General features: G+C 41.0%; 1 protein-coding gene across 2 annotated transcripts; it reads left to right on the top strand.

Annotated features, from left to right (window-relative positions):
* Nucleotides 1-1,075: 1,075 nt before the first annotated feature.
* Nucleotides 1,076-7,044, top strand: PEA15 (proliferation and apoptosis adaptor protein 15). Of its 2 annotated transcripts, none has more exons than XM_089500553.1 (3): nt 1,076-1,181; nt 3,298-3,453; nt 6,980-7,044. In XM_089500553.1, exons 1-3 carry the CDS (start codon nt 1,076-1,078, stop codon nt 7,042-7,044), a joined length of 327 nt encoding a protein of 108 aa, XP_089356679.1. The 2 variants fall into 2 exon arrangements, with proteins under 2 accessions (XP_089356679.1, XP_089356678.1); XM_089500552.1 differs by having other exon boundaries at nt 1,076-1,247.
* The last annotated feature ends 7,582 nt before the right edge of the window (nt 7,045-14,626 follow it).

The following is a 14,626-nucleotide window of genomic DNA, read 5'->3' as shown; positions in this document are numbered from 1 at the left end:
ATATATATATATATATATACACATACATATACATTTCTGATTTCTTTATAGCTGTACAATGTACACCACACTACTCGCTGAGTTATTTGAACCCCTTCCAAATTACACAAAAACTCTCCTCCCCTTGTACCCCGGGGACTTAACTTCCTGTAATGGCACCTTTCTCTGCCTGGCTCGGAATTCTGTGAACGTCTTGGGAAAACGGGCAGCCGCACGCACATGCCGCTCCGCAGGTGGCATATTTAGGTTGGAGAGGCAATTGGAAACAGGCTGAAATGATTTTGCAGTCAACGATGGTCGCAAAATGGGAAGCCGTGGGTGGTTTTTCGCTAAAAAAAAAAATATCGTGTTGCGTTCGTGTGCAGAAGACTCTGCTGCTAAGTAGACTGTGGTGCTTTCGCTTTCTGATTAGGCGATCAGGGCAGGGGGACCATATGTTTGGGCGTAATCAGGAACATTTCTAAATGAGGTGACCACCAGAGACCCTTCTAACTATTAACTCTAAAATAACACGTTGTGCCATGGCAGCTGGAAACCTGCGATAGGCAGCAAGACCTAAGGCTAGTTCTTATGGGCACCCCAACATGAAGTCCACAATTTCCACACCTTGAGGGGCCACATGCGTTCCTTCTTGGGTGGTGTGGAGTTGCACGGGTGTCAAGCTTAAGGAAGGTGGAAGTATCAGTGAGGAGAACAAAAACGATCAGGAAAGTTGATGAGGGAACAATATTACATTTTTGTATTTTTGAACACAGAAATGTTAAAATAGTTCTCAAGCTATTGTTGCACGTAATCCGATTGGTAACCTGGTATTAAAACTCCATCACGACCAATGGTTAGTGGCTTATCAGAAATTAGCCACTCAGAGGCAGGGGAGTGAAGACAGTAGTTGGGTTCCTAACCTAGTTTGGTCACCAGGTCAAGTTCACCTAAATGCCGTTCCATACAAGTGTTTTTGTTAGGTTCCACCAGTCCCTGTTTGAGACCCAAATCCCTCTGTCCGTGATGTAAAACCCATCGACGCACTTCTCCATTTAATATTAATATTTCATTTAATTTATATCTCCAGGCAGACATGGAGGAGTACGACGCTTTACTGCAGGAGCTCTCTGAAAACATAACCAACGAGGACCTGGACCAACTCAAATCCGCGTGCAAAGAAGACATCCCCAGCGAGAAAAGCGAGGAGATCACTTCCTGCCAGGACTGGTTCAACTTCCTGGAAAAGCACGACAAGCTGGCAAAAGGTAGGCGCCCCAGATGTCCAGGTGTTCAACCGAAGACGGGGGCAGGTAGTGAAACTGCGGACCAGCTAACAGTGGGGGGGATAGAAGGTACGTTATCGCTTTAATAGATTTATTACTGGCCATAAGCTATTTTTTACAAGCCTGCCGAAACGCTGTCGGAAAGACATCGAAGAGCATGGTCTGCAAGTTATTTACCGGGTAGCTATGGGGTGGAAACAATAATGTTAATAGAAAAAGTAAGAAAGACAGAATGAAACAACATACACTACAATAAACAAAAATATCTCCGTATTCTAGCACGGAGCGGAATGTGCAGCCCATACGTGGAACCGGTTTACGTAAGAAGAAGTCAGGGCAAATTGGGAAAGGTGGAATTGATCTACTTTCCAAGAGTCATCTGTGTTATTTTTTGAGGTTTCTATAAAAGAAAAGAGAAAAATAGCTTTGTTCCTTAATGGGTTGAGTAGCTGGGGAGATATCCTGCTGGGAGGTAGAAGAAAGGTTTCAAGTAGGGTCCAAACACCGTAGACCTCCATCAGCATTAGTGCACTTTATGCAAAAATTCTCGTTTCCATGCCAATAGTTTCCCGATGTCTTCAGCAGATACCAACCCCAGCCACGCTGGTCTGCCACCGCTGTGACAGCCCTTAACTCCGTGCCGTCTCCAAGCGTTCTATCCAAAAAAAACAGCTACTGACCTCTTTTTTTTTTATTTAGCTCTTTTTTTGACTCAAGGAGCCTTAATTGAGATCGTAAGAGGTCTCTAATTAATAATGACAACGTATCAGTCATTTTAATATTTGTTTTCCCATAGGAAAATATAGGAATATAGAATTTTTTTATTTAGGGTTATGCTTAATTTCCTGTAAACCCAACTGTCTCCGACTTAACCAGTAATTTCACTTCAAATCAGTTCCTGAAACCCCTACAATTGTTCCCGTTTCTCTACATCTAGAAACATGCAGAGCATAAGAAAAAAGCATTTCTCCATGACAATCTACCGTTTTCCGTCGTAGGAATAGAAGAGGAGTTCTCCTTATTCCTGTGCGCAAATACAGTATAAAAATGAAAGTTTGGATTATCTTTTAAGACATTTGTGTCTTCATATTTCATGCTCTCGTTTCCGTACATTTTCTTCCAGCAGTAAATGTTAATGATCTAATATTAATATCATTTTTGTCAAAGAGCACGGCTAAGTTTAAACATTTCCTGTCTTTTTTTTTTTTTTTTAAAATACCCATCAGCCAAGCAGTCTAGGCGTTTGTGACAGAATATTATATCGCAGAAGCCACTTATTAAATTGCCACTTGCACAGACTGCACCCCGGACTGGGGATAATTATACCAGTGCTGTCATTAAAGTAACATTTCTGTCCGCGTTGAAGAACCGGGGCTTTACTGACCTTTCGTCGGCCTCCAGCTGCCAACATGGTTTCCTGGCAACGTGAGCTGCTGTGCCTTCTCCAATCAAAATGGGTTTTGTCGTCTATAGATGGACAGAGGGTACACATGGAGAGAAAAGAGTGCAGGGAAACAATAGGGGGCATAAGGGAGAGAGAGAATGCCATATGAGAGTCAGACAGGTAGACCCTCCTACCATGAGTGGATGAAGACCAACGGTGAGGACCCGTGGGGTTAATCCATCACGTGGTTAAACTATGAGATGAGATGATGGAAAAGCAAGTAACATTTGTGGGTTAATTTTGTCAGTGGCCCATTGAGGAGTTTGCTCCTTGCCAAATCAGGAGTAAGTTGAGTTGAGTCTTTAGTGAGTTGAGCAGCGATTCAAACCAGTGCCATTAAGTCTGGTGAAACCACCAAGTCCACTGGGTGAGTATGACCACGGACCTCGGTTAGAACTCCTGACTGCCCAAACAGAACATGATCCCTGGGGGTAAATAGCCGGAACATCCATCTACTGTTCCTCAGGACAGAGACGGCCATTCCGCCATGGGGTTGAAGAGATTTTAATCTGATATGGTGGAGGACTGAGAATGTAGATGCATTTCATATGAAACTGTGCTCTAATCCTATCTTCCTCGTTCTCACAGACAACCTCGCCTACATTGAACATATTTTCGAGATCTCGCGGAGGCCCGACCTTCTCACCATGGTCATTGACTACAGGACCAAAGTACTGAAGATCTCAGCAGAGGAGGAACTTGATACAAAACTAACTCGGATTCCCAGTGCCAAAAAATACAAAGGTATTATAGCTTTACGTTAAAACTACGACCTAAATCCTGATCTGATTCACAAACAGTACATTCTCCCCACTACACCGGGAGGGAAAAAACACATTGGCGTAATGTTGGGAGGTGTGCGATAATTTACACTAGAGCTATGTATTTCACTGCATTTTTGGCTGGATGTTGTAAGTCGGCTGTCACCTTAGCCAATAGGAAGCTGAACACCCAGCAGAGAACATTAGGAATCTGTAACCTTATATACAGTATTTCCAAAACTAAGCTTCCCCCAGACGCAGCATTTAAATAAAAATATTAAATCACAAGCTTTTAAAAATTGGGCCATATTCTTATTTTTAGCTGGAAACACCTTATTGCCGTGTGACACAAAACCAGGCACTGATACATCGTTACCATGGGAAGTGAAACGGCTTCCTTTAAGATGTTTGTGTATGTTGGTGTATGGGGTTAGCATGAGTGTGTGTGTTAGTATTTGTAGTACACATATGCGTGGGTGTTAGGGTATGATGTTAGCATGTGTATGTACGTGTTACTGTATAGTGTTACTGTGTGTGTGTATGTTAGTGTATGGGGTTAGCATGAGTGTGCGTGTTAGTATTTGTAGTACGCATATTGTGTGGGTGTTAGTGTATGGTGTTAGCATGTGTATGTACGTGTTACTGTATAGTGTTACTGTGTGTGTGTATGTTAGTGTATGGGGTTAGCATGAGTGTGCGTGTTAGTATTTGTAGTACGCATATTGTGTGGGTGTTAGGGTATGGTGTTAGCATGTGTATGTACGTGTTACTGTATAGTGTTACTGTGTGTGTGTATGTTAGTGTTATACTCATCTGAGTATAAAATTAATAGTTGGGTCGCTGAAAGTTAGGGGAGGTTGGGGTTAATTTAGGGGCAGTTATGGTTGATGGGGTGTTTAGGGTTAATGTAATGCTGAGGACTGAGGGTTAATTTAATTAATTTAATAAGGTTACGTTAAAGTGCAGTTAGAGGTAAAAGGGGGCAAACTGAGGGGAATCTCAATCCTGGGGGCAGTGAAGATTATTAATGTGTTTATTTATAAAAGCATTGTGTCAGTATGTTGCGAACGAGTCTGTGAACCTATAAGGGCACTATGGCATATCTGGGGGGTATATGGCATATCTGGGGAGGAGGGAGTGGCATATCTGAAGGTATAAGGTATACTGGGGTATAAGGCATATCAGGGGGTATGTGGCATATCTAGGAGGCAGTGTGGCATATCTAGGAGGCAGTGTGGCATATCTAGGAGGCAGTGTGGCATATCTAGGAGGCAGTGTGGCATATCTAGGAGGCAGTGTGGCAAGCCTGGGCTCAGATGTGCATATCTGGGGGGGCAGGTTGGGAAATAAAAACAAGAAATGCATTTTTATCATAAGTTTATTTTTATTCTGCCGTTTGTTTTTAACATCCAGTTATTTTAAATAAATGAAAAATTTACATTTATTTTTTTATCCGATTAATGGAAAAAAATTTGGCCAACTAATTGATTAGGAAAATAATCATTAGTTGCAGCCCTGAACTGCAGGCTCACATTGAAGCCTAGTCAGTGGCCCACGGGGGCCATCTAAATGCCAACACTATGGAGAACTTCCATCAGTTTCAATAACAACATTGAAACTGACAATATTTAAATAACAATATTAACCCTTACAAATACCATAAAAATCATTCCATAAAAAGGGAATTTCCCGCCTAAACAGTGCTTGGTTCAATGGATTATGACAAACTGGACCGGTATAGAATATACAGTATATACACGTGTGTGTGTGTGTGTATATATATATATATATACACACACAGACGTACTGTATCTGTATATGATAAATATATTAATTATACATTTTTTGTTGTTTTTGCCCATTTTCTGTGGTCATGAGGCCTCTTCAGCAAGCATTTAGAAAACGGTTCATTTTCAAATGAGGGACTATCAGTAAAGGGCAATTCTGGCACAAAATGTAAAAAGTGTAACTGGGGCGCCGACTGGGCCCTTCTACTGGTTGCTATGGTGGAGCGCCTTTAAACCATTGAGGGGATGAGTCTGACACGCTGGGGATTTATGAGGTGATTTATGAGGTAAAATTACAGGAAATGTTAATATTGGGGTCTAAAAACCCAAATTCACACAAACAAGGCACATTAGCAGCGGCTCTCCTACCTTTGTAGGTTTTCGTGGTGACAGGTGGGCAGAGAGAGCAGCCATGACCAACCCAGTCAGACAGTTAACAGACAGGAAGTGACATCATCAAAGGCATACTTCCCATGTGTGCAACACAAAATTGGTATTCCATATCCAGGAAGTGACATCACCTTTACACATGTCTAGTTGGGGCAATTTTGTTTTAGGGGTGCAGGGCTGCCCCCAGACTTTTTATGTGGCGTAATGCCCCACTGCTGGGTATCAGTGTAACTGGGTGGGGCATTTAGTTGAAGAACAATGGGGTTTATTTACCCCGTTTCATTTATAAAGCCATTTCCTGGTGTTTCTATACACATTATCGGGGCTTTTAGGGCTGTAGAACCCTGTGATACCCTCATACCCAGCAAACATCCTGAACTCCTAGAAGAGAGGGGCATCAGGGGTTTTGTGGAGCAAAGAGGTACTGACCAAAGGAAACAGGGACACTTGGGTGGTATAGCTCATTAGTCGGCCATTAAATCTTAAACTGAGCAGATTTTGTTTAATAGTGATTAGAATGTAATATGCTTTGGATTATGGTATATCTTTAGGCTATTTAATATTTAATGCATGATGGTCCCTTTAAATCATCATGGTGCCCCCCTTGTAAATGCATGGGAGCATTCTGCAAAATCCCCCCCATACGCATTTGCCCCTTACGCGCCCTCCGTTTATTTGCCACGCAGGAGATGAGTTCGGCTGTATGTGTTATACGACTACGTACCATGAGCGAGCGCCGGCTGATGAGACCCCGTGTGGGCATGCGCTGGAGGCAGTGTGGCATATCTGGGGGGGGCAGGTTGGGAAATAAAAACAAGAAATGCATTTTTATCAAAGTTTATTTTTATTCTGCCGTTTGTTTTTAACATCCAATTACAAACGGCAGAATAAAATGATTATAATGGCAGAGCTTCCCTGGCGCTGATTGGCTGTTTGAAGCAGGGCTCGCCTGCAGTGATGGGAGTGATTTTGATAGTTTAACGAGGTTGAGAAATTAAGGAAATTTGCGACAAAGAGGAATTCCTGAGGATGGGAAGAGAAGGGCGGATATTTGGTAAACAGATTAATCGCTAAAGTCTTTTTAAAAAATAAAAAAAAGTCCTAATCCTGCCGGATTTTTAGCTCTTCTCGAATAAACATCTTGATAAACAATCACTGGGCATCACCGAGAAACCGGCAAAAAAAACAGGGGCTTCCATCCTAGAGGACTGGAGCTTAATGCCCTACAATTGGGAAAAAAAAATCTTTTGTTACCAAAAAATACTATCTTCGCACGACCATTAAGATGAGAAAAGGAGCTGATTCTGTCCCCAACTCGTTTCTCTGTTCCAGATATTATAAGGCAGCCATCGGAAGAAGAAATCATCAAGCTAGCTCCTCCACCGAAGAAAGCCTGAGGAAGGCGGCGATGGCGACTCGACCCTATCCTGTCTCCGTCGTTGCTCCCCCTGTCCGCCTTGGATCTCCCACTTTCCTCCTTGCACGATCCGCATCAGGAGCGAGGAGCGAGATAGAGCCGCTGGAGATCCGCGTCACCGGCGACCACTAACGACAGTCCTAACCCCATTGTGTGCTCCATGCCCCGCAGTCTGTTCTATGGCGCGTTTCGTAAGCGTGTGTGTGTGTGTGTGTTACGTAGAAGTATACTTTGTTTTTATCTTTTTTGTGGGATAACGTGGCTATATACTATTCTTTTTTTGTGTGTGGTTTGGAGATTTCTATGCAAATGGAAATGAAACTTTTTGGTTTACGACCCCCCCCCCCAGCCCTCCCCTTTTGCCTTAGTCACCTCTGATCCACGGCAGCAAGCACTGGCTGGTGTTGGCCGTGTTCGGTGAGCCAGGGGTGCGAGCGTTGGCACGTGGGGTGGCCTGGGGTGTCTGTGATGTCTAAGAAGGATCTGGGGGTTGGGTCGTGTCAGGACATTCCAATTTCCGTTTAGAACCTTTGTCCATCAACCAAATCTGCTGAAAAACCCGGAGGGGATCAGGGACACGTTCGCGCGCTCCAGTTAATTTAATTCCTTCAGCCCAAGGCCCTGAGTCAACACTGTCTTAGTTACCTCCATAGACCACGTCCAGAACTGTGCCATCCATACAACATACAGATACATTGTAAACATACGTTTATCTACAAGACGTTCTTTACAGCCTAGGTGTTATAATGGAGAACCTGTTTCAAAGAGCTTACAGTCTAGCGGTATAATGGGAAGGGTCTCCCAAGAGCTTACAGTCTAGCAGTATAATGGCAGACCCTGTCCCAAGGAGCTTACAGTCTAGCTGTATAATGGGAGACCCTGTCCCAAGGAGCTTACAGTCTAGCGGTGTAATGGCAGACCCTGTCCCAAAGAGCTTACAGTCTAGCGGTATAATGGTTAAATAGGGCAGCAGGGTAGAAGAGGGAGCCAGTAAGTAAAATAAGTTTGTGAAGAAGGAGAAGTCATTGTTGAAATGGTAATAGAGAGACCAGATGAAGTATGTGATGCGGTTTATAGACTGACTGAACAAGGTCAGAGGCAACAAAATCAATACATTGTATTAACTGCCTCCGCCACTCCAGGGTGATCGATGGGGATTGGTATGTGTCTAATTAACCCTTTATTAGCAGGCAGTGGACAGCCCTCTTGTGGCAGGAATTAGAAGGATACCTTAATCTGCAAGCCAATGAGTTTAAAATCAATGTGCACCCTTATATGCAAATGAATGGCTTTTATCATGCAAATAATTTGCATACCAGGGCCCAACACCACAGAGAGAGGAGCTAACTAGAAAAATGTCCCCCTGATTCATACATTTGATCTATGCCCCTGTCTTAAGGAGTGTTTAGGTGACAGATCCCCCAAATGGCAACATACTGTATTATTTTTGTCACATTTGGCATTCTAGGTTTGAGGGAAAGATTAATCATCTGGGGTCTGGGTTACCCTCCTCTGTGCCATTTAGGGGCAGCCATCTGATGAGCGCCACCAGCACGGGTATGAATTATATATGTTGTAGTAGTACGTGCTGGTCTGAAATACTAAAGGTATTAAAATAATTTTCCCTGCACGTTTTGCTGAAGGACACCTCGATTCCCGCAGGGGACAGGAATAAAGACAGCGATTGCATATCCGCCAAAAGCTTGTCTCACGCTCGAAAACATTTGGCAAAGGACAGATGCCATTTAACTATTTGAATGATGGCACCGTGTGATATATTCCTTATTCTCTAAATTCTTAGGGGGTCCGAACAAAAACGACCAGCCTACGTTTTAACCAACCTACAACATATAAACCCATAAACCACCTATGGTGTACAAAAAGGAAACGTCGCAGGGCTCCTGAGGTTTAGACAATGCCTAGCGTGGCTTTTCAGAGCCGCCAACATTTTTGATTCTGGCTATTCGATTTCAATGTTTTAGGGCCCCCCCCCTAACAGACGCACATCTGGATCAGTGTCACACGGCGCATGACTTAGTTGGCAAGGGCTCAAGTGGATTATGTTACAGGAAGGAGATAAAAATAGGAAAACAAATTCTATTAATAATTATTCCAGAATTCTCCAGCATAACTGACGTTTTACTCCTCTGCTTGCATATCGTCCCATGAACCCACCACCCTCTCTGCAAAACCACAGCAGAATGAGAATAATAATGTGAACAATCCCCCGTGACACCTCTTATAGCTATTAGGCACCCGCAAACTAAGCAGGTCAATTTGGTTGATGTTGCACAGAAGGCTTCTACACAATAGGCGTTGATTCCAACGAAACCACCAGATCTCACAGGCCTTAAAACTATCGCTCAGAGCAAAATTACAGACGGAAACACAAACAAAAGGCTTCTACATTGTTTGGTCTGTTTCCACTCACTCCTATCGTTATGTGTTATCCCGAAATCTGCCAAGGGCCGTCAGGAATTCGTGCTGCGACTGCTTCTTTCAGATCTCTGGGAGGGGGCGCATGGGACCCTGTGTATTGTGTTTCTTAATGCGTTATGATGTCATATTTACCACCGCTGAGGACCACTTGGCTTTGTATTTTCTGATGCCCCCCCGCACTCCCAGCTATTTTTTTTTATTATCCTATTTTTTTTGTTTGTAGAATCACTGAATTGTAGAAATTTGAAAAAAAAACTTCCAAAAAAAATAAAGATTTTAATTTAAAAAAAATAAAATAATAATATTACAAAGATTTAAATGAACTAGTAAAAATGTGTTTTAGTAATAGACAATATTAACCTGTTTAACTTTTTTTCTATTTATTATGTTTTATGCAACGTGTACAATATAAATTTATTTGTAAAAGCTTCTACATATTTTTTTTTTTTTTTTTTTTTTATTACCCCCCCCCTCCCAAAAAATTCACTAAATATAATTTCAAGCTATGGGTGGTCTCACACTATATACCTAGTTCTTTTTGGTCTTTTACCTTCCTATGGTTTAAGTGGCTAAAAAGTAAATGCCGAGTTGGTGCAATGATACTTTTTGCGGATGTGTTTGCAATTTGTTTTTTTAACGTGCAAATTAACTTATAAAAAGTGATATTTTTGTCTACTCGATGCTTACTAATGATAAGCACGTTGTAACGCTTGCTGATGCTAATGACCATTTCCCCCTTCACGCATCACACATGACAAGGGTCTCCGAAAGTAGTTTTTTGTAGGCTCTCCGAGTAAAACTGAGTAAAAGGCGAATAATATAAATCTATATATCAAAAAATATTTTCAAAACATAACCCACATTTAATCATAAATAACCAGTGCCTTTCAAGAAGATAGATTATAGTTTTCTGCATTGGTACGATCAGTCCGAACCAATCTCACTAAACCCTACACATATTTTGGGACATTTGCCCTTTTAAACTATAGACAACGTTAAACTCAATATTAGGGGTACTTAAAATAATAAAAAATATATATATTTGAAAATTGGCGTCTAATTTTTAACAGGCCAAGGGAACGAATGCATATATTTTACGTACCATATAGATAGGGCACTATATTTCTACATACTACGTTTTCGTAAGGATAGGGATATTGGGGTAATTCTATATATCAACAAAGTAAATTAAGTTTTAATTTAGACATTCAAAATCAGATTTGGTGTGAGAAGATAAGCTGCCAGAAAACTAAGGTTTGAGAAATTATACCGATTTGACTACCTAGAACCCGCTGACTTTGTGACTTTGGGGTTGATAGGAAGAGACTGAAGCACAGCACGTTAAAAGCCAAAATGTACGATCAATCCATATTTCATGAATTAAGGCGATATTGTAAAAAAAAATAAAATAAAAAATGGTACATGAGTGTTTAGTTGCACTTTTCAATCAAGATCAGGAACCTAGAACACTACTTGTCCACCTGGTAGAACCAATAGGTTCTCCTCTTTGAGCCCTTATTTTAGGCCAAAAAAGGATGAAGAAATTCTACCCCCCCCCCCAATTACATATGGGAAAAGAAGCTTATAAACAATATTATTCATTTAACCCCGACCGTAAATACATTTTCAGTGAAATATTACAAGTGGCCTTGAACGTTTGGAACTTTGTATGGATCCAAATCGTTTCTCCGCTCAGCTCCGTCCCTCGTTTTAAATGACGGGAGCGAACGTCTGACTCCGGAAAAAGCCATACCACGAGACACCGTTAAAGAATTACAACCCTCTTCCGTAGCGGGGGAGATTTTTTAAAAGTGCCAGATCCCCAAATTCCCACAAATGTCATGCTTGCTTTTCCATTTGCTCTTTCCCAGCATTCAGCGCTCAGACCGTGTTAACTGTGTGTACATATATTATAAATATATGTATATTAAATAGAATATTGTGTTTCTCTTGCTGTTTAGTGTTAATTTATTGCCAAGCAAAACAGGACTTGAGATGAAGGATGACATTTTGGTTTTCTATATTCCAAAAAAAAAATTAAGAAAAAAAAAAACGGAAAAAAAAAATACATTAAAAAAATGTAAAAAATAAATATATTTTTAAATATGAAAATATGTATATTTAAAAATATATTTGTAAGATGCTGTTATTATGCGAAAGATATGGTCGACTCTAACCTAAGGGAGAATAGTAAATCTAGTCAATAAAAGGGTAACCAAATTGGGTTTGGATTATATTTTATACCTAAAATATATTTTAATTACTTTGGACGATAATTTAGAATTTTCGAAATGCTCAGAATATGAGGTCACCTTTTAAGGAAAATATTCTAAAATTCTAAAATATCAACATATATCAAATATTTTAGCTTGTTTCCACAAATAGAATAAAAAAAAAAGTAAAAGAAATACGATCATCGAATGCACATGAGCATTTATTTGGGATGGGAAGGATGCCCAAAATTTGGAGTGACCTGTCTGTGCACAATGACGGCAAAATAAATATTTAACGGGAGACGATTGTTAAGGGTTTAGTAAGAGATAAAAAAAAAATGTGTATTATGTGATAACTATACATTTACAAGCATTTTGCACTGACCAGTAGAAGTTCACACCTTCCATAGAGAGGTCTTCGTGTGGTAGAATTTGTTTAAAAAAAAAAAAATATATGAATATTGTTAGGAGGCAAATGAAAGTGATTTCATTCCCATGCTTTGCTTTTGCATTCAACTTGAAAAATGATTAAAAAATTTAATAAAAATAAAAAATGGTAATTGTGCTAATAAAGTTTATTGTATTGAATAAAATAGCCATGTGTGATTTTTGAACTGGTCTTTCACATTTCTATTGGTTTTATTCTAGGTTATGTGGCCCCTCCTGGGTCTGGCTCTAACCCTACACCCTAAAGCAGTTGTCCCGAGTTTTAACCCCTGAAATTGGGGGGGAGGGGGGACGATAATAGCATTCCCTCTACTTGTCATGAGTTACAGGCGACTAATGGCTTTTAACACCATGGTTCCTGCGTTTGGTCGTGTTGCATTGCGTTGGAGACCACGCGACATACATTCTATGACATTTATATGTTGCTCCTAGAACGTTGAGCCGGGACCTTCCCATGTTTGGCTGCAATCATTTTAAAGGCGACAGCCAACGCTATAGGGTACAACAGCAGCCCCTAGATTACCGTCGGATGAACGGACGCGTGGAAGGGGTCACTGCATAAGACGAGCTTCACTCACCGAGTCAGACAGGCCTACTGGAAAGAAGTGTGTAAAGCTCACAGACATGGAAGGTGGCATTCGATGGTCAAGCGCATCCATAGACCTTGCCTTGGGCAGACAGAACGTCTCATCCTGGCGTGGTAAGATTACTCATTGAGTGGAGATGAAGCTCGGTATGTTTTGAAGTGCGAGGTGTTAGCGTGTCCTAGCGGTTTCACATTCAGGGAGCCGCGGTTGACCGGTATACACGTCGCAGCCAATGGACTAACCTTAACTCAGGAGCTTGCGGTAGTTCAGGCTGATCCAGGTCAGTGACACAGACAGAATGTGGCATCTCAGCGATGTAAGTATCCTCCTCCCTATCATTAATGCGTTTGAGCATTCCTCTTTCCTATGCCGTCTGTGATAAGAAGGTCATAAATTAATTCAACGCCTTCCTTAAACCTTTACAAACAAACGTGCACCGGACTCGATCGACGGCCAAGCTTATCGTTTAAATATAAACGCCCAGCGCTGGAATATCGCGGCTTTCCCGGCAAAGTGAAATCAGAACATCGCAAATTATATTTATACAAAATAAAATTCGGAGATCAAAAAAAAAAAGCACACCATTTTCAGTTCTCTTATTGCATTTATTTCTATATAATATATAAGTCTTTTTTTGTTTTTAAACTTAACAATCTTTAAATTCTTAAACATCCAGCTCAATACTCAGATTAATAAAACAGTGATAAAGCAATTTCATTTCTGCCTCAAAAGTCTGAATTTTGGTTCAGTTTGTTTTTTGTATCACAAATCCTGTGGTTTTTTTTTTGGATGTGTGAAATTTAATGTTTTTCTTTTTTTTTTTAAATATTTTCAATGAAAATTGTAGAACAAAGAAAGAAAAACAAATCCTCGAAGTGCAAACAATCGCATTTTTTTTTTTTTTTTTTTTTTTTTTATTATTTACAAATCCCTGCTATGGAAAGCTTTCCGCAGGCATACGGAGATTTGAAGGGGAGGAAAAAAAAAAAAGGGAATATGTCGGGTCGCAAGGTGATTTTAAGCAATTTAAAGCAGAGACAGCTGTTACAAAATGTGCAGCATCAGAGACCTAAGACCAGGAGAATCTGTTCTCATTCTACACGGGAGGTGGGGGTTTTTCTGTACTATAGAAGTATTCCGATGACGACCAATAACTGTATACCAAACACAGCCATGTACTGTGAACAAGCAACTTGTTACTGAAAATAAGAAGCGTTCAGGGGCGACCTGAAGATCAGCGCAGATTCCCTTTTTGGCAAACATTGACGTTCTTAGAAATATGAATTCAGATTCCGCAGAAGCCCCTTAAGGGTCTCGTAATTGCAAAGCAAAGACACCCCCCTCCTGAAGAGTAACTGATCAGCTATTAATACCCCCACGAGAGTCTTCTAGAAACTTCCGATCTGTGCCAACGACGGCAACAAGTACAGCTCAATACAACTCAGGTTCTCCTCAACTCCACTCGCTCTAGAACCCCAACCAATTCTGCACTTGGCATGATCCAGACGGCCGCCGTTTCCACAAAGGACACCAAGTGGGGGAGTCTGATCCTTATAAACACGGCTCTCTCTTACCCTTCTTACAATACTCGGGTGGAATAACTTCACTATCTCTATGGATGCATGGAGAGTGGATTTAAAAAGATTCTGCTTGGAATGAGGATGATGCCAAAAATTTGAGGTCTGAAACAGACTGAGCCAATTACAGAGTTACAAAAAAATTACATTCCAGAAGGGGTGAGAAATTAAAACGTAGCTTTAAGCGGTTATCGCTGCATCATATAAGCAATAAATGGGGTTTCTTTCTTACTTCACCGCGCATGAATCCACTCGCAGCTTACACATTAAGACTCTCGATGCAGTTGCTGTGATGGCGG

The sequence above is a fragment of the Sceloporus occidentalis genome, unplaced genomic scaffold, assembly GCF_023333645.1.
Source record: "Sceloporus occidentalis isolate IW3139 unplaced genomic scaffold, rSceOcc1.0.p SCAF_155, whole genome shotgun sequence".
Classification (NCBI taxonomy): Eukaryota; Metazoa; Chordata; class Lepidosauria; order Squamata; family Phrynosomatidae; genus Sceloporus; species Sceloporus occidentalis.
The sequence above is the reverse complement of the archived record's forward strand: the minus strand, read 5'-3'. Positions and strand labels throughout refer to the sequence as shown.

Coding starts and splice junctions, on each gene's coding strand:
- PEA15 (XM_089500552.1), top strand. CDS start 1,076: ATGGAGGAGTACGACGCTTTACTGCAGGAGCTCTCTGAAAACATAACC. Junction 1,248..3,297: donor GCACGACAAGCTGGCAAAAG/GTAGGCGCCCCA, acceptor TCGTTCTCACAG/ACAACCTCGCCTACATTGAA. Junction 3,454..6,979: donor CAGTGCCAAAAAATACAAAG/GTATTATAGCTT, acceptor TCTCTGTTCCAG/ATATTATAAGGCAGCCATCG.